This window comes from Thamnophis sirtalis, unplaced genomic scaffold (assembly GCF_051295495.1).
Source record: "Thamnophis sirtalis isolate CommonGarterSnake01/CBP01778 unplaced genomic scaffold, rThaSir2_p1.2 scaffold_8, whole genome shotgun sequence".
NCBI classification, from domain to species: domain Eukaryota; kingdom Metazoa; phylum Chordata; class Lepidosauria; order Squamata; family Natricidae; genus Thamnophis; species Thamnophis sirtalis.
Window position 1 is genome coordinate 49,187,586 of NW_028261388.1, and position 25,951 is coordinate 49,213,536.

A 25,951-nucleotide genomic window follows, 5' to 3' on the forward strand; every position below is an offset into this window, starting at 1 on the left:
AAATGTTATTTCTGTACATATAAGGATACAAAGAAAAGCAAACTCTAATCTTTATATGATGAGTTCATAATCTTTATGTTTTTATTTCAGATGATTCACCCACAGAGAATGCCTTTCCTTTGGCTTTTCCAGATCTAGAACAGCAGCTTCAGGTGCCTCTGTTTGTTTTGTTTTGTTTTTAATATTCAAAGCTATAATATGGAACATATTTCTGAAAATTATCAATAATATACTATTGTTAATGGGAATCCATATGTACATGCAATTAACATATCAAGATATTCTCAGATAGTGTTTGGTACAGAATAGTCATTATGGAGAATGTCTAAATAATTGTTCTGAAAGATAACTTAATAGGATTTATAATAGGTAAAAAATAAGGAAGATAATTTAAGAGACAATACCTTGTATTCTTCTACGGCAGGGGTGTCAAACGTGTGGTGTCACATTGTCGTCACATGACATATCACAACTTTTTTTCCTTTGCTAAAACAGTGGTGGGCATGGCCAGCACATGATGCATCTGGCCCACAGGCTGCAAGTTTGATACCCCTGCTCTAGGGCAAAGGATAAATAAACTTTACTTAGAACAATTATGAGTTCTTCCAGAGATAAGTAAATAAATAAATTCTAAAAGCTTCTGGTGCCACAGGGTTAAAAAGAGAAAAAATGGCAATACACAATTTAGTCCAAGAAGAAAGGGGGGACATATAGGAAGGGATATTAGAATCTCTTAGTTCCAGTTGTGTAGCACCATTTGATTAGAGAATTATGTGACATCATTGAGATATAAAAAAAGAGGTCGATTTGGGTTGTGCATGTTATTTGGGTGTTGGCAGATGAGAAAAAGAAAGACAAAGATTTTGAAGAAATGTACAGTAAAGAAACAGGTTTTTAACTGCAGTTACAACTCAAAATGTTCAAGACATACTGACCAACAATATAAACATAATTTGTGGCAAATGGGTTTGTGTACTCTAAGCAATCATTATCATGTTTACATTTTAGTTTGAGATTTGACACATTAATACATTTTATAAGCTCCAAGAGGACCAGGAACTTTGTTTAGTATAGATCAGTGGTCCCTATCCTCTGGGCTGTGGCTCACTACTGGGCCATGGCCTATTTGCAACTGGGACGCAAGAGCAGCATGCATGCCTACTCATACAAGTTGAGCTGTGTGCATGTATTTGTGCATCGGCCCTCCATTCATGTAGCCCAGTTCCCCTTCCCACCTGAGCCAGGCTGCCAAGCTGCAAAGGTTGGGGACTGCTGGTATAGATGAAGTGACATATACTCAAATGCTTCAATTCCACATTTGGAATTTTATCCCATTTTATATGTCACAATGGCTAAAGACGTCTATTTTGCCAACCCAAAGTTAGATAAAGACTGCTAGAATTAACCTAAAACCAAAACAAAAATAGTTGTTTTGATAATCATGACATGTCAAAACTGATTTAGACATTTCTTCTCATTCATATAAGGAGAAGTGTCAAGAGAGAAAAGGCAAAAGGAGGGTTTGATGTAAAGTTCTGTTAATATTTACAAAATAATCATATCAATGCCCTTCATTCACAATAATTTGGAAGAATGATAATTAAGAATATATGAGATTGCTTCTAAACTGTTCTAACAATCTTTGCTTGTTCTGTCTTTTGGCATGTATTAAGTGGCGTTTAAGAAGCATTTATCATAGGGCTTTCATTAATACTGGTATGAGTTTTGTTTAATTCTATGATCAATTTTCCCATTTTCCAACAACTGTGTCTTTAAGTACAGTAGTATCACCTCCTTTCTGGTGATACGTTTTGCATTCATTTGATTTTTTCCCCTTCTTAATGCTTGTTCTTATTACACTTTGTTTAGTATTGCTTTTCTTCAGGTGCTAAATAGGTAGCATAATTAATCAGAGAATCATTCTTTTGTTCTTCTCCTCTTAGTTAACTATTTTGATTGTAACTGTTTTTTACATTCTTAAACTGCTATCCTCCAAATGCAATGGATTTCAGCTCTTAATCCCAACCAGCATTATTTGAAGAAGGCTGTTGTGATGACTGCAGTATCTGGCCTTCTCTAGGTGTGCATAATATGCAGGAACATTATATATACAAATCAGTCTGATGTATAGTTTATGTAGGGACTACTATTTCAAACTCATTACACAATTCAGTGTTCTCTAATGTGTTTATCTTGGATTAGAATAAAAGGATGTTCTAAATTACTCTACATGTCTGGTCGACCCACCCACCCGCACTATAACTGTCTATTTCGTATATGGTCAAATGTGGTATAAACTTCTAGAAACAGATTTCTTAATAAATATTAAAAAATTCTTGGCCTACTTCATGTGTGGCATTTTTTTTGTATCACACTGAAGACAGTTCCGCCAAAGAACAGTGTACATAATCATATTTGAGATCTAGAATATAATTATTTTGCTGTTAATTCAGAGACAAACAAGATCACATTCTTGTATAATTTTTTCATGTTTTGCTATGTGACAGTTTTGCAATGAAGACAAAAGAATAAGTAGGGACAAAGGTACTGCTAAGGTAACTATAGTCCAATTTTGACAAAGGACACTGAATTATTCACTGGTTTACACAGGTTAACTTCAGAATCATCTGATAACTGTTATTCTGAAAATAGAGCAGTATGTATTCATATGAAAAACCAATTAAATTAGAAGGCTAAAGCTAAAAAGTTATATGCTTAGAAGTAATTTTTGTTTAACGCTTTAGGAATTACTTCTTGGGGGTTTTGTTTTTTAGATGGTTTTGTCACAGATGGGAATCTGATCCAAGAGTATACATCTTCTAACTCAATTAAAGTTCTGACCATAAGAGAGGGCAAACTATACCAAATGGATAACTCTAAAGATATGAGATGTAACATTGGTGGAGACAACTTGAGCTATTAAAATTCTAAAAACTGAATCCATACAACTGGTTGACTAAAAATGACATTACGGGAATGAGAAGCATGGAAAGAGGGAAATGACAGATTTGTTAGACAGATGGGCTGCCTTTCTCTTTATAGAAAGGGGGGGAGATAAGAGCTGCTTAAGTCAGGAATAAAAAAGTTTTCTAGTTTTGGAAACAGGATTTACAGGGTGGATAACAATAGAAACATTCATGAAAGCCTAAACATGTAAGACAAGCTGAACATAGTGTTCAAATCAGAAGTATGCATTTAGTGTAAACACTGGGGAAAAGATCATTTGAACTGAAAATTAATCAAATTAATGAAATACTATATGAAGCAGTTATCCCTGAACATTGGGAATTGGGCCTATTTGCTTCTGACTCTTCAGGAAGTCATCATTTCTCTATTATTATGCATCGTTGTTGGGAGTGCTTGCTGGTAACATCTTGTGCTCTTTTTCAATTACTTCACTTTTTCAAGATGCTTTTTCAAGTATCCAGATCTATTCCACAAAATATTGACCCCAACTCCACAATCATGAATTACAACTGGTCCAATCATGGGCTTGACAATATGGCAGTGATCTGTAGCTTTAGTCTAGTTGAATTGGCTAGTGTCTCCCTCACAGCCTTTATTGTTTTTCATTGAACAGAACCATCACAGATGTGGCCTATTCCTATGTTTTAGACAATTGGCAATCAGTAATCTATAATATTAAAAGCATGCATCCCTCCAGAAATTGTAGGTATCTTGGTGGCTGATGTATTTAAATTGCCATTCATTCGAGTCTGGTTCAGTAGTAAATTAGCAGCCAGTGAAGATATTTTAATACATGTAAGGAACTAGCTCTAGCTTCTGGAGCAATCTCAAGGGTGACATCACATGGACTGTATTAAAGCAGTTAGGTTATTACCATGAATCAGCAGGGCCAAGCTATCCCTATTCAGGGTTTGAGAATCCCTCATCTGTAGTGCTTTTTAAAAAGAAGAAAGAAAAAGAAATAAAGAGCCAGGAATTGATCTTCAGCACCTAGTTCATAGCTGCACTCATTGCTGATCATGCACAAGTTCTCTTAATGTATATTCTTTAACTGCATATCATTAAGCTATGGTAATATTTTAGCCTAAACCTTCTATGAAGCTAGTAGCTTCATGAGTGAGTTCCATAATTGTGTCCAAACAAGACTATCAAAAGCAAAATTGGTGTGTGTGTGTGTGTGTGAATCAAAGTGTCAATTTCTCTTTCTTTTCAAGTTATTTAGAAAATTTATATAACTGCCCAACTTAAGCAAATAACTCTGGATGGCTAACAATACAAAACCAATGTAAAAGTATACAAAATGTATAATTAAAAACAAATATAATAAATACAAAAGCTGGGGGAACTTACAAATAAATTACAGCCCAAAATTCATATATATTGAGCTGTGCTAATAACCCATCCTTAAAGCCCTCACATTCTTAATCAGTTGAAGTTTCCAAAGGATTTCCAAGGGCAGACCCATGTAGAGACCATTACAGTAATCTAAGTAAAATACTGTATGAGTGACCCTGAGCAAAGCCTCTGAATACAAGAATGGGCACAACCAGTGGTGGGATTCAGTCGGTTCGCACCAGTTTACTAGAACCGGTTGTTAACTGTTTGCTTAGTTTGCTGAACCAGCTGAAGCTTCGCATCTCCCCCCCCAGGCTCTTCTTATCGGGAGGCTCATCTTGCCTCCTGGCCACCTGAGCTTGCTAGAACTGTTTCGTGCCACGGGAGCAACTGTTTTTAGCCTGGACAGCTCCTGCACCCTTCTGCCGGGCTATTGCTGGCTGAAATGGAGCCTCCGTAGGCCCGATGCAACCCTCTGAGGCCCTGTTCAGGCCTCCGGAGGCCTGCTCCGGCCTGTTGCAGGCCAAAATGGAGACTCCATGGGCCGCATCCACTTATTCATCCCCAACCCCATTCCCCATGGCTTAATGTACTTATTTTTCGAAGAGCTGCTGAAGTGGCTGAGCCACGTGGCAGAGAAGCCAAAGTCTTTTACTGAGAAGCAGGTGAAGCTGTAAGAAGGCGAGATGTAAGGAAAACAGCTTTCTCCATCTGAATAAAAAACCAGCTTCTCTGCCATGAGGGCCTGCAGGCTTAGTTTGGGCCCACTTTGAATGAGCAGCTTCAGAGATTGGACCACGGCAGCCAATCAACAAGGGGCTTGCAGTTCAGCCCAAGACAAAGGAATCAAGCTCCTCGTTGATTGTCTGCTGTTGCTATCACAATCCCTGAATCTGTCCTGAAGCAGGAGGCCTGCTGGCCACATGGCCCCAAGTGAAAGTCTTTTACTCAGAAGCTGGTGAAAATGTTTTCCTTAGTTTTCACGTTCCTACAGCTTTGCTATCATCTGAATAAAACACCTTGGCTTCTCTGCCATTGGGTCAGCTTCTTCTGGACATCTGGAGATCTTCAAAAAGTAAGTAATCCATGGGAAATGGGATGGGGAGTAGTAAGTGGAATCTGGTATGCTAGCAAAGCAGACCCAGCCTGTGAAGATCTGATGAGGCAGGATGGTGGGGAGACAATTGTGGGGACCCCAAGGGAGCATGAAGTATTTCAGTGGATTGGGAGAGGCCTTGGATGGCCTGCTTCAGCATTAGGCCCCACATGCTGTTCCCCAGCCTGAGATACCTCATGTGCATTTGATGACCTGCATATTAAATTAACAAATGCATTGGAGAAAGCTGGGAGTGATCATGTTCATTTAACGTGATTCAATCAAACGAATCCCCAGGTTATAAATGTAATTGGCAGGCTGTATTACATTTTTAACTGGAGGATAACATACATAATGAGAGTGAGGGAGGGTCTCAGGAAAGTCCTGCCTTAACACCACACGCGTCCCGTGTCACGCCACCCAGCCATGCCTACCCAGCTGATCATTAGGGCAGAAGACTGGTTGTTAAGTTATTTGAATCCCATCACTGGGCACAACTGTCACACAAGATGGATTTGCACAAAGACCCTCCTAACGATTACATCACCTGCTCCTCGGGCAGGACTTGAAAATCCATGAGGACTCCCAGATTGTGCGACAACTCTGGGGAATGCTACTCTATCGGGAGTTATTGATAAAACAGCTCCAGGACATGGCACTCTGAGACCTGGAGACAGTCAGTTCTGCTTGGGTTGAAATGTTCATCCCTATCTATGCTCTCATCACTTCTAGCACTGGTAAGCACTTTTACTGAATCATTTGTACAATCCAGTACAGAGATGTACACCTGAGTATTAACAGCATGCTTGTGATATCTCCCCCCCTGCTGATAGATGATCTCACCCAGCAGCTTCATTCTCTAGGCTGCCCAGCCAAAATCTATCTCTGAGCAGATCCAAGTGACCTTACCCAATAGATATTTAGAATAGTCCTTGGGATAATTCAAGCCAATTCTTTCCCTAAATAATACTAATTTAAAAAGCTTTGAGGCAGATCTTTAGACAAGCAATATGCTAACAGAATTTCTATAGTTAGGTTACAGCTATGTTTGCAATCATCATCTCCAAAAGATGGCATTTACCCATGGACTTCTATTATAATCCTTTGCATCCAGAGAGATTTTTCTCAGAATAATTAAATCTTCTTAAGCACCATAGTAACCAACTCTTCAGTAATGAATTCACTATTTATAAAATTCATCCAGATAATCCTGCATTTTACAAAAATTTCTCTGAATTTTTCTGTTAGTTTCACTTTCTATTTCTTGGATTGCAGCAATAGAATAATCCAAATTACTGGCTTTCAAACTCCATTTTGACTATCTTTTCTGGAACACTGTTTCCTGATATAGATATTATAGATGTGAATGGATATCAATAGTGGACATAATACCATGCACATGTAGAAATATTGGCTTGATTTCATGTCTTAAGCAGTTGAGACTTAAAGAATTACATTTTGAGACAAAAAATAAGCATGAGTGAAAAAAGTTCAAATTTTAAAATAGAATATTGATTTATAGGATTTATAATTAATGTACAATTTAAATAAATATTTTGAAATGAAAATTGATCATTTGTTTTGGAATACTAGACTCTAATTTGCTTGTAAATAACTAATAACTATTTGGAAGATTTACATTTCTTAATATTTTTAAGATTATTGCAGTTGATACCATAGATGTTGCTTTGCTTCAACTCACAATTCTGAGAACTGAACACTTTTGTTTTATATGTTGTCATATTAATCCTCATTCAAATATACTATGAATATCATCTTGGTGATGACTTATAACATCTTTTCATGGTAAGCAGTGTTATGCAAAGTAGGGAAGAAGAGTAAGAAAATAAACAAAATAAATGAAAGGAATGATATGAAGAAAAGAAAAGACAGTGCAGTAGGACCTTGATTTCCTGTACCATAACCCAATTTGGTAAGATGCAAATTCAGTATTCTGAATTTGATTTCACACTTTCCCTCCCAAATAAAGAACAAAGCCCATTATTTTCAAAGAACGATGAACAATGTTCATACATTTTATAGAAATGTATGTACCTTGTGTAAATTCAAATTTGATCAACTTTGTTTCAATAGACATCTGTGCCCTACAAATGGCCTATAAAGTTATTTTTTTATGTCTAACAAAATGTAATTTTACTAACATCATATACCATATGTCAGGCCTTGAAGCTATTTTTTGCTTTCAGCCTTCAGGCCTGCCACATTTAGTCTGTGGGAAAATGGGAGGGGAGATTATATGGTGTATGGGAGATATATAGTCTAAATAACATTCATTTCTCAGAGAGTCAAGGACAGCTTGCCCTACACCTGCAGTGGAATGACTGGGAGGCATCTCCAGTTGGGATGGGATCTGATTGGACCCCTGTGATGGACATGTGGGTGCTGGGCAGGGACTTGAACTTTCAATTGGGTGGAGAAAACCTGGAAGCTTTCAGATTTGGGTTTTCCCAGATGTGCCAATATGACATCTCTAAGAAAATGGAACTTTGAGAAAACTCAAGTCTCACAGTCTTCTTTCATTGGGGGGGTGTTACTTGGAACCCTGACATTAACCCAAATCTCTTTTAAAACCTCAGCCAGCTCCCCCAAACTCAGGGATGCTGTCTGGGATCCTGAGCCTGATCGTCAACCAAAACCGGGCGGCGTGAAGACTCAGGGAAAATGATACCATATTCCTATCTTTCGATGCATGCAAATCATCCTTTTTTTCTATCTAATCCATCCATCACACTGCTACACACTGTTGTATGTGTGTGCCTGTGTGTTTCTCTTTTTAAAGATACTGTCAGTCTATCATAACTTTCCTGATCCCTATTCTTTCATACAGTTTTGTAATTTGATCCTCTTTCATTCACTCTATACAAACAAAGTGAGGCTGGAGGTTCCAAGCATTTTTTACCAGGCTAGGTAACATCTTCAGTGGAATTTAAAGAATCCCAGTGTTGGTGTTTTTCTGCTTATAAAGGCTTAATGTAATCAGTAAGTCTTGTAATGGGAGTAGTGATGGGTTTCAAAAATTTGTAGAACCTCTTCTGTAGGTGTGGCCTGTTTTGTGGGAGTGGCTTGCCAGCCACGTGACTGGGTGGGAGTGGCTTGCCAGCCATGTGACCGGGTGGGAGTGGCTTGCCAGCCATGTGACCGGGTGGGAGTGGCTTGCCAGCCATGTGACTGAGAGGGAGTGGCTTGACAGTCATGTGACCAGGTGGGAGTGGCCAAGACAGTGCCACTGAATTCTTTGCCCCAATGAATGATCTACAAAAAGAAGATATAAAAAAGGAAATTATTGTGTGTACTTACTACTTAAATAAGCTTAAAATAAGTACACAAAACAATAAAAGAGCTACTTACAGAAGTAAGATGACTGTCCTTGCCGGTCTTCTACAACACTAACTACACTTTCTCCAGTGAATGGCCTGCACAAAGAAGAGACACAGAAAGGAACTCTTCAATTTGCATGCACTGCATTAGGATGAAACAAGCACACAAAACAATAAAACTGCTACTTAAAGAGGGAAGATAACTGCCTTGCCGGTCTTCTACATCACTGACCACACTTGTTCCAGTGAATGGCTGCACAAAGAAGAAATGAACTCTTCAATTTGCATGCACTATATTAGGATGAAACCAGCACACAAAACAATAAAAGAGCTACTTACAGCAGGAAGATGACTGTCCTTGCCAGTCTTCAATATCACTGACTACCTTGCTCCAATGAATGGCTTGCACAAAGAAGAAACACACAAATGAACTCTTCAATTCCATGCACTACATTAGCATGAAACAAGCACACAAAATAATAGAAAAGGAAGATGACTGTCCTTTTGTGTGTCTTCAACATCACCAACTGACCACCTTGCTCCAATGACTGGCCTGCACAAAGAGACACAGAAAGGAAGACATTAATTGCATGCACTACCACATTAAGGATGAAACCAGAACACAAAGCAATAAAACAACTACTTACATAGGAAAGATGACTATCCTAGTGGTCATACTCTGTTGCCTTTAAATCCTATTAAATGATACTAACTGCAAAAGAAATAAAACAACATTTGACTCGATTGTGGTTATAAGCTGAGGACTACAATACAGGTAACAGAAGAGACCTCTGTTTTCACCCAACAATGTACAATCTTTTCAGGAAGGATGTTCCCCCCAAAACAGGAAAGATATAGTTTTTCATCTAAGAGGTTAGATCAAGAATGAATGCCATAGATAGATTTACAGAGCAATACAGATTTCTTTCTCTGAAATTTATTGCTCAGTTCAAAAAACAGGAATATATGAATTAGGTTCAGTACTTAAGACATACCAAGTAGCTATTCAAGAGTTAGTGGTATCATGGTTAGAAGCAATGGTAAAGCAAGATATGGATTTAAAACCAGTAATATTTTGTTGGGTATTTAAAAGGGAATACAGTACATATTTAATTTTACATATGTTAACAGCTGCTGGAATTGTGTTTGCACAACAGTGGAAAAAGAAAGATATGAAAATGAATAAACATTAGAATGTGCAGGAATGAATAAATTGACAATTAAAATCAAGAAGGCTTCAAATACATACTTACTGCTTACTGCAGCCATGCGGCCCTGTGCTATAAGTAAGCCCAGGATCCTTGCAAGATAGCAAAAGATCACTGGACTCGGTTATAGTGCAGGGCCGTGGCAGGCCACTTCAACTGGCTTGCCGCCACCCTCCCTGCCCCGCGCTTAGTTGCAGCTTACTTACCTGAGGGAGGCAGCAATAGTAGCAGGGAAGGCAAGCGAGGATCCGATCAGCTAGCGAGCGACACGCAAAAGCCAAACAGGAAAAAAGGTAAGTGGGCCGCCCGTGCCGCGGTTTAAATAGGGCTCTTAGAGGTGGGGTGATTGATGAGCCAGCCAATCAGTGAGCGGCGGGCAGGGCAAGCTTGGTGTGGACGGGTGGGGAGAGCGAGCAAGCGGCGACAGAACAGGCGGGGCAAGCGAGTGAGCGGCAACTGGACAGGCGAGGGGAATGAGCAAGGAGGGCAGGTGGGAGGGAGCATTCCGGTACTGTCCCATCAGACAAACAGGTTCTAAAAGGTACAGTAAATTTGATGAACCCCTTCTGGTGTATCGGTGCACACCGGGAGCAACCCACCCCTGAATGGGAGGGTCATGTCAGGTAGAGGATGAGTCTTGTGATGGGTTAGGTCAGGTGTGGGTGACATCAGGTGAGGGTCTTGTGATGGGTCAACCAAAGTACCCAAAATTACATCAACAGTGGTGAAAAAATACTTCAGGATAGTTAGATAAAAATCACTAAATAGAATGTGTTGTAAAAAAATAAAAATAGGAAGAAGAGTAATTATTTCTTTCCATTTTCTGGGGTTGGAAAATCTGTAGACTGAAGAAACAATGCTGATTTTTTTTTGGGGGGGGGGAATTCTATTTATTTAAATTGGTTACAAAAATAAAATAAAAAATGCGAACTATAAAATATTCCAATGAAATTGATGCCAAATGCAAAATTAAAGTAAAACATGAAAATATAATTATTAACACTTTACAGAAACGGTGCTTTTGACACATGTATCTCTTTAGTAAGTATTCATTTCATTCCTGATGAAAAATTCTTTTCTGTGTACTCAAATTGGAAGTAGGACCATCTTCAAAAAGTCTTTCCTGCTGATGTAAACTAACCAGGAAGATTCACAGTGTGAAAGTCAGTCTCAAAGGTTATTGAGCCTTATGCCATTTATTAATTTATCCTGCCATTAAATTTAGCTGACAACATTTTTTAAAAAAAAAGTCAATTCCACCCCTTTAAATCATGCCCATTGGGCAACTGGAACCAAGGCTAAACAGTATAGAAGATAAAATAAAACTCTTCGCCACCATAGTTCATTCACTAGTCTATGCATGTGCCAACAGGAACATCCAATTCTACCTCAAAATTGTGCCTCCAACACCAAAGCATCTAGAACAGCCAAAAAAGGATACCATGTTTGATGCTACTTGAAGTTACTGAGAAGTACTGACAATAACAGGATCCTACTCTTATGATCTGATAATTTTAAATTATAGGACATCATTCACCAAGGCAAAGCAGTCTCAGTACAATTTCCCAGGCAAAACTTCACAATGAGACATTTCATATAAACCATTAAACCCATTAAATGGTTAGAAGAACATTTATCAGCTCCCTAGAGTTATTGTAAAAAGCAGCGACTTTAGTAAGATACTTTCATATTCTGATAAATGTTATGGAAACAATAACGATGTTTCAATTCAAAGACTGAACTTGGATCAAAGGGAATTATAAGCAGATATCAGATGTCATCTGTGTTTGTTGTTAGAGGCCAATTATTAGTCAAAATTGTTAGCTGTTCTTTTATTGAAACTTACTAAAATGACATGCTAAAGGTTAGAGAATAATATTGCACCATTTTAAAAGGGTCAATATGAGTATAAATATTCTGTGCCACTCCCCACATAAGGACTCTAAGCATTTTTCTCCAAAAATAGAGGGATCTAAAACAAGGCTGCGGAGATAGAAATAGTTTTTTTCTTATAACAGAGGAACGCTGATGCTGATTAACAGGACCATAGATGAAATTAAGCAAGTCTTTACACTTGACTCAAAACGTAGTATGGCAAGAAGTTAATTTAAACATCATAGAAATGTGTTTTACATACATAGTTATAGGTAAAAATAACCCATCCATCAATTTGAGTCTAAGTATAGATGGTCAGCCAAATGAAACAAAAATATGTCATCTAAATGAATTTATGAAATGATGCCTGCTATGGCTATATACAAATCTTTGAGGCTTCTGATTAAAAACTTCAGGTTCCCAGAGCAGTTTCCCCCTTTTTTATTCACAGAAAAGATTCCAAGAAGCAAGTTCAGCTACACTTCAATGAAAACAGTCAAATCATTTCACTTTTCTGGCTTGACTGTTTTGCATTCTTTTGCAAACAAATCCCTCTCCTGCCTGATACTCCTTTGTGGTATTAAATTGTAAAATTATTCATATGTAGATTTAAGAAAATAACTTACTGAACTAATAGGCAAACTTTCATTTGTCTCCAGGCATCTGACCTGATCTAGTGATGACTCTCCTATAAATAAATCTTTGATCTTTCTTTGGTCTGTTTTGTGGCACATCCATAACAGGCTTACTGTCTGAATTGGCATGTTAGGTCCCATGGTACTTTTCTCCATGAATCTTCCTCTGGGTCTCCCCTTCAAATATTTCATGAACATCACTCCACTCAAGAACAGATAAGCCTTCAGCAGTACAAAAAACATGATCCATCTACTTTAGGATCACTAGATATTTTTTCTTAGATTAAGATATAATATTCCACATCCATCAGAACCAAGTCAGTTTTAACCACTATCAAACCCTTAGTTGCCTACAATCATGTCCATAAGAAAGCTCCTGCTTTTTTCCCCAGAATGTTCTTTTTTAATCTTAATGTCTCATTATCTGGGTTTTAAAACTTCTTCCTTTTAGACAACTGTGTATCTGCATTTCTCCTTTCTCCCATAACTACCATGAGAATCTAATATGAGAATCTAAACTATCATCTATTCATAACTTCCTAGCAGCAAAGTATAACCTTCAGAATTTGGAAGAACTATTTGGATATCTGCAAATACCAGCAAGACACTATGGAGGAAAGCAGTCTCATCATAATATCCTAAATCATATAATATATTTTATAAATTAGAAATCATATAATTGTTTTTGCTTTATAAAACTCAGAGCACTTTTTTGCCAAGTAGCCTAGCTTTATCTCAGGCTGCATGATGGTGACCTTCTCTTGCCCCAGGTCATGATTTAAGCCTATCACAAAACAAGACACAGAAGAGATAACAGAAGAAAAATTAGACAATGCATTCTTATGTTAACATCTTCTATTCCACACCAATTACATTACATTAAGGTTCTTCAGTAAAGCTGAAACACTCTTGGACTGTGCACGCTTGTGATTGTGTAGCATGAATTTTAATGCTTACTATGGAACTTCCTACTAAAACTGCCCTCTTCCAACAGAATATTATTGTGGCTCCTATCCAGTAGGTATGAAAACTAAAATTTATTTCAGCATTGTGAATATCTTCCAAATACCTTTATCTAGGGTATGACTACATAAAAGAAAAACCCACAATAGTCAGCAATTGTCTGCATGTAGGTATTGTTTGTACAAAATATTTAAAAACTTATGGCATTGTTTTTAATAATAATAATAATAATAATAATAATAATAATAATAATAATAATAATAATAATAATAATAAACACTGGTTGAGAAAAATAAGGTCACAATCATAGACATCGCAATACCAGGTGATAGCAGGGTCGCCGAGAAGGAACATGAAAAAATCGCAAGATACCAGGACTTAAAAATCGAAATTCAACGACTATGGCACAAACCAGCAGTGATAATTCCAGTGGTAATTGGCACACTGGGTGCTATTCCAAAAGCACTGGAATTACATTTAAAACAGTTAAAAATTGACAAAATCACCATCAGTCAAATGCAAAAAGCCGCACTGCTTGGATCTGCACGCATATTACGAAAATACGTTACAACGTCCTAGGCCCCTGGGTGGGGCCCGACTAGTAACGAATGCCAAATCCGGCGAAACAACTGGCCGCTGTGATACAATTGTATAATAATAATAATAATAATCCTACAACGGATCCTCAGAATGATGGCTTCAAGATACTGCAATGAATGTTATCATTCTATCACATCCCCAAATATTCTGTTATTGGAATGTAAAATATGTTATTCATTTAAATCAATGAACCCTTCCAAGACACTGTTGATATACACAGGACACAGTTGTGATGAGAAGAGCTGCTGCCTTTCTGACACTCTAGCAAGATGTATAGCATTTCTGTCTGACATATTCAGAAGATTAAAGGTTCATTTTTAGTAGCAATAATTACACTATTTGCCTCTAGCTGATATTTATTTATTATTGATTAAATGTAATTTAAATTAGTACAAGACTAGAAATTCTGTTCGAAGATAGACTGAGCACTCAGAGGTGTGTAGCATAGGGACAAGAGTTGGATTCAGATTGCAATCTCAAGCTCCTACTCAAAAAGAGTTTTCTGAGTAACTTGGAGCCAATCGTGTATCTTAATGCCAACAATCTCATAGGACTATTGTGTGGACAAAATAAGAGGCAGAAATAATTTTTAAATTGGCTTGAGCTTTTTCATGACAAAAGACAACAAAAAAGAAATGGGATGATAAAAAAACTGAAAGATAGCAGGCATTATGGTATCACACTTTAGAATGTAGAAGATGGCCAATGACTTATTAAAGTGGTAAAATAGGTGCTTGTCAAAAATATTAAATTGCTGTGGTATGCAACAATATTGCTGTATTAGATTAGATACCCCTCATCCAATCAATTTATTATACCTCAAGTCATTCAGAATCTTGCAAGTCTGAATGTGCTTGGAATTGTTCATCAAGCTTTTTCAGAATGCATTTAATGCCTATCTTAATGCAATCCCTCTTTTTACCTTTGTGAGATCTAGAAGAGAGTCTTGTATGAGATTTTTTCCCTCGGGTTTCAGTTTTGCCCTGGGCTCAGGTTGCTTTCATCTGACAGTTGTTTGTAGTAGAAATTCCATCTATGCCTCAAGGCCTTAGTCTTGGTGCTTTAGTCAAATATTGCCTCCTTTATCCTTTGAGATGCTGCTCCCTTCTTTCTGTACTTTTCATCTTTGTACAGAGGAATCCCTCACTTCGTGCGTTCTCTTTCTTGAGTCTAATACAGTCCTCTCATTGTTATTTTGTTTTATTACCCTTGTTGGACCACCATACAGCTACTTATGACCACAATTGACCCCAACATTTCTGTTGCTAAGCAAGACCAGAGTTAAGTGAGTTTTGTCCCATTTTATGACTGTTCTTACCACAGTTGCTAAGTGAATTACTGCAGTTGTTAAATTGGTAACACGTGTTGTTATGTGAATTTGGCTTCCCCATTGACTTTGCTTGCCAGAAGGTTGCAGATGGTAATTGAATGACACTGGGACACTGCAACTGTCATAAATACATGCCAGTTGCCAAGTATCCAAATTTTGATCACATGAGTATGGGAACCTACAATGGTCATAAGTGTGAAAAACAATAGGTCATTTTTTCAGTGTCGTTAACTCCAAACAGTCACTACACAAATGGTTGTTAATTGAAGACTGCCTGTAACTACATTGCCACAAATTGAAGAAAGAGACAGAGGAACTAATTCTGATGGCACAAGACCAAGACTTAAGAACAAATGCATACAAAACCAGAATTGAGAAGACAGCAATTGCTGCTTCTACAAAGAAGCTGAAGAAACAAGAGTTCACAAAGTTAGCTCTTGCAAGAAGAGTTTACAAACTGACTACAAACAACGGCATGATAAAATAGCGACAATGGTGCATTGGAATATCATGAAGAAGCTAAATTGTTCTGGGACTTTAAAATTCAAATTTAATTTAATTAACCACATTTATATGCCGCCCAATCCCGAAGGACTCCGGGCGGCTTACAAAAATAAAGAGGAAAAAAAAAAGACACATAACGAACACATAACAAAAGAAAACGGTTTAAAATAGCAACACCTCATACATTCATTCTAATCGGGGCTTGACCTCAACAGTGAGGTCAACAGCCCCAGGCCTGCCGGAACAGGAAGTTTTTACCGCTTTCCTGAAGGCCATGAGAGTGGGTATGGTCTGGATCTCTGGAGGTAGCTGATTCCAAAGAGTCGGAGCAGCCACAGAGAAGGCTCTTCCGGGGGCCGCCAGCCAACACTGTCTGGCTGATGGCATCTGATGGAGGCCCAATCTGTGGGATCTTACTGGCCGCTGGGAGGTATGTGGCAGTAGGCGGTCTCGAAGGTACTCTGGCCCTAAGTCATGTAGGGCTTTAGAGGTGATAACCAACACCTTGAATTGTGTCTGGAGACCAATTGGTAGCCAGTGCAGCTCGCGGAGGACAGGTGTAACATGGGTGTACCTCAGTGCACCCAATATCACTCGCGCGGCCGCATTCTGGACTAACTGCAGTCTCTGAACGCTTTTCAAGGGTAGCCCCATGTAGAGCACGTTGCAATAATCCAGCCTTGAGGTGACAAGGGCGTGAGTAACCATTTGAAGTGCCTCCCGATCCAAATAGGGCTGCAATTAGTGCACCAGACGAACCTGGGCAAAGGCCCCCCTGGTCACAGCAGATAGATGATGCTCCAGTTTCAGCTGTGAATGGACAAGCACCTGCCACATAAGTCCTAGACTTAACAATTGTCAATAAGAAAGACAAAAAAGTTTGGATAGTGGGCATACAGTAGTAGTATCTGAAATAGCAGAATAGAAGACAAAGACTGGAGGAAATTTAAAGACCTGCAAATAGAAGTAGATAAACTGTGGCAAAAGAAAGCAAATGTAGTATGAAAAGTAATTGGCACCTTTAATGCAATCCCAAAACATCTGGAGGACTACTTGAACACTATCAGCATGGACAAAATCTTATTTAACACCATCAATTTCCTTCTGTATATCCCAGGGTCAGGGCCTTAGGAAAAACTTGATAGGTGGATAAAAATGCCAAATCCAGCCTGAACATCTGGCTGACTATGCAACAAACTATAATTTATTATTATGTATTAAACTTGTTGCCATCTGAATCTCAATGACTCTGGATGTATGCCATCTATTCCTGCCCTCCAGAAGCAACAAGAGGCCCATACTGGCAATAGGGCAAACAGAAATTATGGATTTTTCCTCACTCTTTGAGGCAGGTGGGCAGTTCGAAATGTGAAAAATAAATAAAAGAAAAAATAGGATGGCACCAGAGAATATTTGGTATCTATATGCTTAATATGACCTTTCTAAATAACAACATACAGTGAAAAAAAGTGCCCACTTTTTAAATTAAGTACATATTTTTTTTAATAAAAAACCACATGGTAAACTTTTACTCACAATTCTTCACCTAACTCAATGTACTAAATTATTAAGTACTACTTTTGAATTCAAAATTCTATGCAATAGTGTCAAGTGTGATTGTAACAATGAATTATTTTATTCAGTTTTTCTCTTTTTTCTGTTTTGGTTATTGCATTGCTGCTTATTTCATATTTGTTAAATGAGGCACAAAATGCTATTCTGAATACTTTTTCCTTAAACAAAAAAAACAGATCATATATCATTTTTCCCAGGGAGAAGGGGAACAAGAGCAATATCAAATAAAGCATCTCCCCTTTATGTTCAAATGGCATCTCCATTTAAATTCTATTTAAATTTAAATACCTTTTTTTCTTTCTTCATAAAGCCCCTGCCTCCCTGCCATGACTCAAAGGAATCTATGCAGGTGTTCAAACAGCATTGCCAAATAGCAGAAGAATACTATGAAGTCAAAAAAGAAATTGCACTGCTTGAAGAAAGAAAGTAAGTTTGTTTCCCCCCACATCTCACAAATACTCAGTTTGTCATGGAGTCATAAACTGATTTAGTGATTTAACTAAGGTGAAATAAAAATTCAGTGCATTTATCTCTGTGAATAGGTGGAACATGTGACTTGCATTGAAAGTAGTAAGCGTCATTTGTTGAGATTGCCGGCTGTAGAAATTAAACAAATAATAAACATAAGATATGTACTTTTCCAATGTTTCATGTTTCTCTGCCAAGATAGCACCTAATCTGATTTTACTTAAAGTGCAATAGTTTTGAAAGTGCTTTAGAAACCTGGAGAAATGCTGGCATTCAAAACATTAACAATAAATAAAAATGTTACATCCAATAACTTGGATTTGCTTTTGCAAATAAGCAAGTTTTCATGGCTTTAATTAATTAGACAAACCAGCTTTCTTCAACCTGATGCTATGACATGTAGGACTGTTGGAGGGTTTTCAGTTATAAAGATATAGAAGAAACCATTTAAAACAAAATATGATGTTCAATGTAGTAGTCTTCCAATTTCCACCCATAGGAGAGGAGATATCATGAATAAAATCTTAATGAAAATGTGTTTCTTTTTGATAAACACATATGAATTTGTGTGCTATAAGAACTCATTCACAGGGCAGTAAATTTGAAAAAAGTAAGACATATGTGGTAAAGTGTACTCAACCTACTAGTATTAGAAGGAGTCATCATGGTTGTTGGATGGAACCAGCAGTACTCTGGAGGTAGTTTACACAGGTTGACCTCAAAAATAGTTTTAGATGACTAAAGGTAAAGGTAAAAGTTCCCCTCACATGTGTTAGTCGTTCCCGACTCTAGGGGGTGGTGCTAATCTCTGTTTCAAAGCTGAAGAGCCAGCACTGTCCAAAGACATTCTCTCTGATCATGTGACCAGCATAACTGAACACCAAAGGCACACAGAATGCTGTTGCCTTCCCACCAAGGTGGTCCCTATTTTTCTACTTGCATTGTTATGTGCTTTCAAGCTGCTAGGTTGGCAGAAGCTGGGACAAGTAACAGAAGCTCACTCTATTGCGCAGCACTAGGGATTCGAGCAACCTAACTGCCGACCTTTTTGATTGGCAAGCTCAGCATCTTAGCCACTGAGCCACCACAATCTTCAGATGACTAGAAATCTCCTTTTAGCTGTGAAGTTGTTTTTCTATCTTTCTAACTTGTTCTCTAAGCAGTAGGAATAAACATTCTTGTGCAGTGAAGGCAGACAATCCTGGTGGGAGATAGTTCAGCATGCTTCCTTCCCTCCTTTCTCAAGTACAGTACCACAAATCCAAATACACAGAGCATCTTCCATTTATTCACATACATACATGCAAGCATATGGGACAGGTGAACCCATTTGCAGGACAGCACAAAAAAGAAGTCATAGCACTTAATGTTTTCCTGTGTCAAGGAGCAAGTGTGCAAGCAAGGGAGAGACAGCACAAAATTCCTGGCTTCAGTGCTTCTCTTCTGCCTCTCTTTTTCATGGTTGGCACTGGAAATAAAAATTCAGCTCCTGTTTTATTTGTTTCTGATAAAGAGCCTGACTAAAAGTATACAATTACAAGGGAGGAGAACAGTTATTATAAGTATAACTATTATAAAAACAGTTTTTTAAAAAAATGTCATTGTGTCTCCTAATGAGAATTTGGGTAAACTCAGCATTAGATGTTTAGTTACAAGGGAGGAGAACAGTTATTATAAGTATTCTTTTTTTTAATGTCATTGTGTCTCTTAATGAGAGTTTGGGTAAACTCAGCATTAGATGTTTAGTTTTATTCTTTAGTGTGTATATGTATATGTATATATGTGTGTGTGTGTGTGTGTGTATGTATGTATGTATGTATGTATGTATGTATGTATATAAGATTTTTTTTACAACCCCTGGTAAGCCCCAATTATGGGAGGAAGCTAACTGCCTCCATCATCTGTCAATCGGCTCGTCACAAGAGTCCATCACGACAGAAACCCAATATTTTTACTGTTGCCTTTGTTCCCTTTATTTATTTATCAGCACAAATAACACACACACACACATATATATATTAAGTTACACGCTTAAGTTTCAAATGAGTAATTTGTTACCAATACTTACCATACTATCACTGTTGTTAATTAAAAATAGAACCTAGAATTAATGATTAAAAGATCCTTCAGACCTGTTCATAGTTGCTTTCCATTAATAACAACTGCAGCAAAGATATCGGAAAGGGAAAAAATCAAGAGGTTATACAAAGAATGTATATAAATACTATACATATATACATATATACATATATACATATATACATATATACATATATACATATATACATATATACATATATACATATATACATATATACATATACATACATACATACATACATACATACATACATACATACATACATACATATATATATATATATATATATATATATATATATATATATATATACACACACATATATATATACACACACATACATACATACATACATACATACATACATACATACATACCAGTGGTGGGATTCGAAATATTTTACTACTGGTTCTGTGGGCGTGGCTTTGTGGGCGGGACATGGCTTGGTGGGTGTGGCTTGGTGGATGTGGCAGAGGAAGGATACTGTAAAATCTCCATTCCCTCTCCACTCCAGGAGAAGGTTACTGCAAAATCCCCATTTCCTCCTGATCAACTGGGACTCAGGAGGCAAAGAATAGATGGGGCAGGACCAGTCAGAGGTGGTATTTACTGGTTCTCTCAACTATTCAAAATTTCTGCTACCGGTTCTCCAGAAACTGGTTAGAACCTGCTGAATACCACTTCTGATACATACATACTGTACGTACGTACCAGGGGTGGGTTTCTCGCCCCGTTCCAACCGGTTTGGTTGGAACGGGGCCGGCGGCGTCCTCGTGCACGTGCGCGGTGCATGCATGCATACTAGCGTCTGTGCGATGCTCCAGCTGCTCCTGGAGGATCGCGCAGGCGCTGTATGCGTCCTGCGCATGCGTGGAAGCGCAGAACTCGTCAAAACCAGGTAAGAAGCGCGGGCGGGCGGGTGGGCCCTTCACCGTTCCCGGAAGTTACTTACTTCCGGGTTCGCCGACCAACCGGTTCGCAGGGACTGCCGCGAACCGGTTGAAACCCATCCCTGGTACGTACATACGTACATACGTACGTACGTACGTACGTACGTACGTACATACATACATACATACATACATACATACATACATACATACATTACAAGACAGCTATTTTTTTCCTTTTAATTCAGATTTACCTACAGCTGTTAGTGAAATTATACACAATGGATATGTTACCATGATGAGCATGTTGATTGCTATATTGAACACACCAACTTGAGTTTTCCCAGGGGGGAAAAAAATCCTACATTTTCCCTAACTAATATTTTCAGAAAGCAATTCTCCTTTTTCTTCTTTTATTCATGGATCTTTGGATCCAAGTCAAGATATCTGTGTTCACCTTTAATATAATCTTGAAAAATAGGAGTCACTTAATTTTTGTTTTCCTTTTCAGAAAAGAGTTGATCACTAGATTAGATGAAGCTGAAAAAGAGAACAGAGATGCTGCACAATTAACGAAGGAGTATGCAGATCTGACAGACGAGAACCGGACACTGAAGTTGACCCAGACACAATGTGTCGAACAGCTGGAAAAGCTTAGAATACAGTATCAAAAGAGACAGGGATCATCATAACCTGAATCAACATATCTGGGCCAATTAAAAAAATGCAAATCTTGAGTCTGCTGGGTAAATGGATTTTTCTTTCTTTCTCTGTCTCAAAGATTCCTTCTAAAGAGTTGGAACACTTAAACTTGCAGACTATACAGGCATCTATATTTAATGTAATGCTTTCCAGCCACTAGCTAAATATGGATATTGGATATTTTATTTCAAGTAGCATAGTTAGAGGCTTATCAGTCCCTATTATATATGCAAATGGATCAGGTTTCAGTTCTAAAGATATTTCTTTCAGTTTTAAGAAGGTTTAAGTGCATTAGAAACTGGTATGACTCATCTCTGTTGGAGGGTGCATTACACTAAGATGTATGGCAGGAAGAATGTTAAAATGGGACAGGCTGTAGCAATGCTGTCTTCTAAATTTGAACTAAGAAAACTGGGAGAAAAACCTAGCAAGAGAGGTAAAAGAGTAGTCAAATATGGAATAATATTTAAAGGTTAGCAGCATAGTACCTAAATCACTTTCATTGTCAAGCTACAGCTAACAAAAATTCTTTTAGTTGTGATTTTATACAATAAGTCATCTCTATTAACACTCGTGCTACATACAAAAGTCACTATACATTTGAAACGACATATGCTTGCGATCACACCCTAATTAAAAGCAGTGCTCAATGTGTTGTGAGAATCAGCCTGTTTCCAAAAAAAATGCATGTTCAAACCACATTGGATCAATTTGTTTCCATTTCTCTTTTTTGTAAAAGTATCTTCAATACCACAAAGTAATCAGAATTATAATGCTGGAAGGAATAGGGATCATTCATCCAATTTGTACTCTGAAACTATTTTTCAGACCATGAAAGGCACACAATTATTTCAACAGTATAATAAAAAGAATTATACATTTTTATGCAAGTAAATTAATAAGATTCATAAAAGCAATTTTTTTCAGTAGTTTTGTTCCATATTTCTTCCCCATACAGTCAAATAGGGCTAAAGATTAGCTACTTAAAGAAAGAATTCTCAAAATTCTCACCCGCCTTTCCCTGCCAGCCAAATTGCCAGGACTCTATTCCACCAATGACAAGTATGGTATGTCACCACAGTCTATGAACTGTTTTCTTTCTGATTTTGTCATAAACTGAATTATCAATGTGGTTTACACAAAGTAGCATTACAATTGGAATAGGCAAAAAATACCACTGAAGAAAATATTTTTGCCAGTTTTGTTCATAGTGATGTTAAAACTTATGTTGCTGTAAAATAACAAACTTAAGAATGTTTGTGTTTTACTTTATAAAATCTATTGTTCTGAGGTTTCAGAAACTGCAGAAATGTAATATGATACATATGTGTATGTCAGGTACAGAAACACTATGCCATCATATCCTTCCAGAATTCTAGGCTGAGGATTTAGTCCTAACCAGAATTTGTTTAGAAATGTATATGATTCTGAATACACATTTTTAAAATAAATTCAGTACTATTAAATTAGCCTTACTTCTAAACATATAAGGCTAGGATCAAGAATCTAGAAATTATTTGTAAAAAACAACAGAAAAGTAACACAGAGATATGAAGTGAATAATTTTATTATATGATTGTCCATTGGAATTTCAACCCTATACACATGACTTGAAAGTAAATTCAGGTTGGGATTTGCTTTTTGGTAATTTGTTTAGGTTTGTGATGAAAAAATGGTTTAGTCTTACATCCATATTTTGGTGAACTTTCTAGAAGAAATGGCTGATCTTAGATAAATATTTTAAATGTTTCATTTCCTTCTTTTTCTCCACAAACTTGTTTTCCTTGAATCAGCTAAAATGTCTTTGTTATATTGCCGTTCTATTCGCACAGTATTTTTTTCATTAAAAACAATTTTAAAAACTTATTCCTGAATTTCATTACTCTCCTAGCGGGTTCTAGATAAGACACATAATGCATATTCATAAAGATTTATAAAGCTTACCAAAGTTGAGCCCAGATAGCCATCAGATGAAGTGTATTTCTAATATTGTTGCAATCAAGTTAGTTAGCCTTGTGGATGCTACTAGAGCCAATTGAACCTCATAGTTTGCTTACACAATTGTAATAAATATTAAATAAAATTGATAAAAATTAACATATTTTATTGATTAAGCCAGCATTTAAATTCATATCAGTTGGCTTAATGTATTGCAATATGAAGTGTTTTTTTAAAAAATAAATCAGATTAAACTGTACTAAGCTCTATTATTATTTCAAATGATTTGATGCCAGCCTATATTAACCTTTTAGTTTTTATTTGACTATATTAATACCGTAATAACAATCTAAAAGCACTGATGCATACAGTACATAATATTAAAGAACCAATGCAATGCAAACTTAATCATCTTAATGTTGATAAACTACATATATAAGCAATTAATTGCTTAACAGAGATGTTTATAGCCTTTTCTACCACTGTATAATACCTGTTTTAGTCAGTCCCCAAAATGCATAATTCTTGGTATCTCGACAGAGTTCAAATACTATAGCGTACATATTCATCTTTAACATGATATTTGATCCAGAATCATGTTAACCATTTTGTTTATATAAGTCTAAAATGCAACAATAGAAGAATAAGACCAAATCATATGGATTAATGTTCCATCTTCTGAGTTATGTCTCAAAAGCCAAGTGATTGTAACCAAGCCTTACTGAACATTCTCTTATGCAACCAGTATACATGAAATATACTATCATTGTGGAAATTCAGAAGCACTGGGCCAAAATAAATCAAATAAGTTTACTCAATTTAAGTAAACCAGCAAGAATACTGCCATGTTTGATTCACATGAAAATGTCATTTTTTTAAAAAAAAACTGCAAAAATTTTAAGAGATTCCTTAAAACTGATTGATTCAAAGGAATAACAAGGTGAAATATACATTTTACTTAAAATGTAGTTTTAAATTGAATTACTCTATATTATAAAATTTTCATGGCTACATGGATCAGAATTGTATTTAAATTCCAGTATTATCCATATAGTAACATTAAAAATAAACATTGAAACTTATCTCACACAAACATGGATGTCAAAACTTATCAGGATTTTAATGAGGATGAGATAATAATATGCTGAGCCGAGCTTTTCAAATACTGCCAGAGTTGGATATTTCCCTGTTTCCCTTACTTTCTGATAATACTAATAATACTAATAATAATACTCTGAAAATGAGTATTATTGATAATAAATATAATGAATAATAACATATCAGATACTTTAATTTTACTAGGAATAAGTGGTCCTGTAGTGATTCTGAAGGAACCTCAAGCCAAAGTCAGTCAGTCTTTATAGGAATGTAAAGTTATAAAATTCATGAGAAGTATTATTTCATTCTCTTTTTTCTATCAAGCCCCAATTTAGATGACTAGATTGTCTTAATAGTTTGGGGGAGCCTACTTAATAATAAGAGATAGTATGCAAAAGACAAAAAGGAATTAAAATGTTTAAAACTTTTATTCCAGCATTTCGCAGCCCTCCTTGTTCTTCAATTTCCAGTGCTGAAAATCTTGTGATAGCCAATCATCCAAACATCTAGAATAGACATAACTCTGATCTTTAAAAATGGTACGATGGTGGAAAATAATTAATTTATTGGTTCTTAGTATGAGAGCTATTATTCTCCAACAACAATCATTTCAAAGGACACTTAAAGTATTATTTGAGTTGGGTGGCCACATAAATATCCCAAATAAAAAAATGAACTAAATAAACTGAATATCTGCCAATAGAGGATGGCAGTAGGCCACAGCTTCTTTAATCATTGGTCATGAACAAATGAAAATAAATGAAATCTCATATAACCATAATCACAAACCATTGTTTATGAATAGTTTCACACATGCTAAGTGCAAATTAAACTTTTGTCCAGTTTCCAACCTCTCCTTTTTGGGAAAGGTGGTAGCCTGGCAGCTTTAGAAGGTCCTAGATGAAACAAATTATCTGGATCCTTTCAGTCAGGATTCAGGCCCAGTTACAAAATGGAAATTGCATCAGTCACATTTGTTGATGATCTTTCGCAAGAATGGGATGGGGTGGTGCAACCACCGTCACTCTCTCAGCGACTTTTGATACCATTGTATACTTTTGGGGCAGTTACGGGGGGGGGGGGGGTTGGGACTGGAGGCACAATTTTGTGCTGGTTCCCCTCCTCACTCCAAGCCCTGTGTGAATCAGTGTTGATAGGGGCAGGTCCAGGCCTTGGCCGCTATCTTGTGGCCTGCCTCATGGCTCTCTCTCCACTCCATTTTGACATCTACATGAAACCAAAATGACCTAGATTTTTGAAAATGAAAGCAAGAACTACAATTCTTGCCGAGGGAGGGAGGGAGGGAGGGAGGGAGGGAGGGAGGGAGG

The 25,951-nt window shown here is 37.0% G+C and overlaps 1 protein-coding gene across 2 annotated transcripts in view; it reads left to right on the plus strand.

The window, feature by feature from the left end:
• Positions 1-23,453, plus strand: part of MAP3K7CL (MAP3K7 C-terminal like) — a 50,054-nt gene extending 26,601 nt beyond the window's left edge. For both annotated transcript variants that reach the window (XM_087721570.1, XM_087721571.1), the window contains 3 exons: positions 91-152; positions 17,737-17,852; positions 21,397-23,453. In XM_087721570.1, the coding sequence (XP_087577696.1) occupies positions 91-152; positions 17,737-17,852; positions 21,397-21,577 (359 nt within the window). In that variant the 3' untranslated portion in view covers positions 21,578-23,453. The remainder of the gene's footprint in view (positions 1-90; positions 153-17,736; positions 17,853-21,396) is intronic.
• Positions 23,454-25,951: the final 2,498 nt, after the last annotated feature.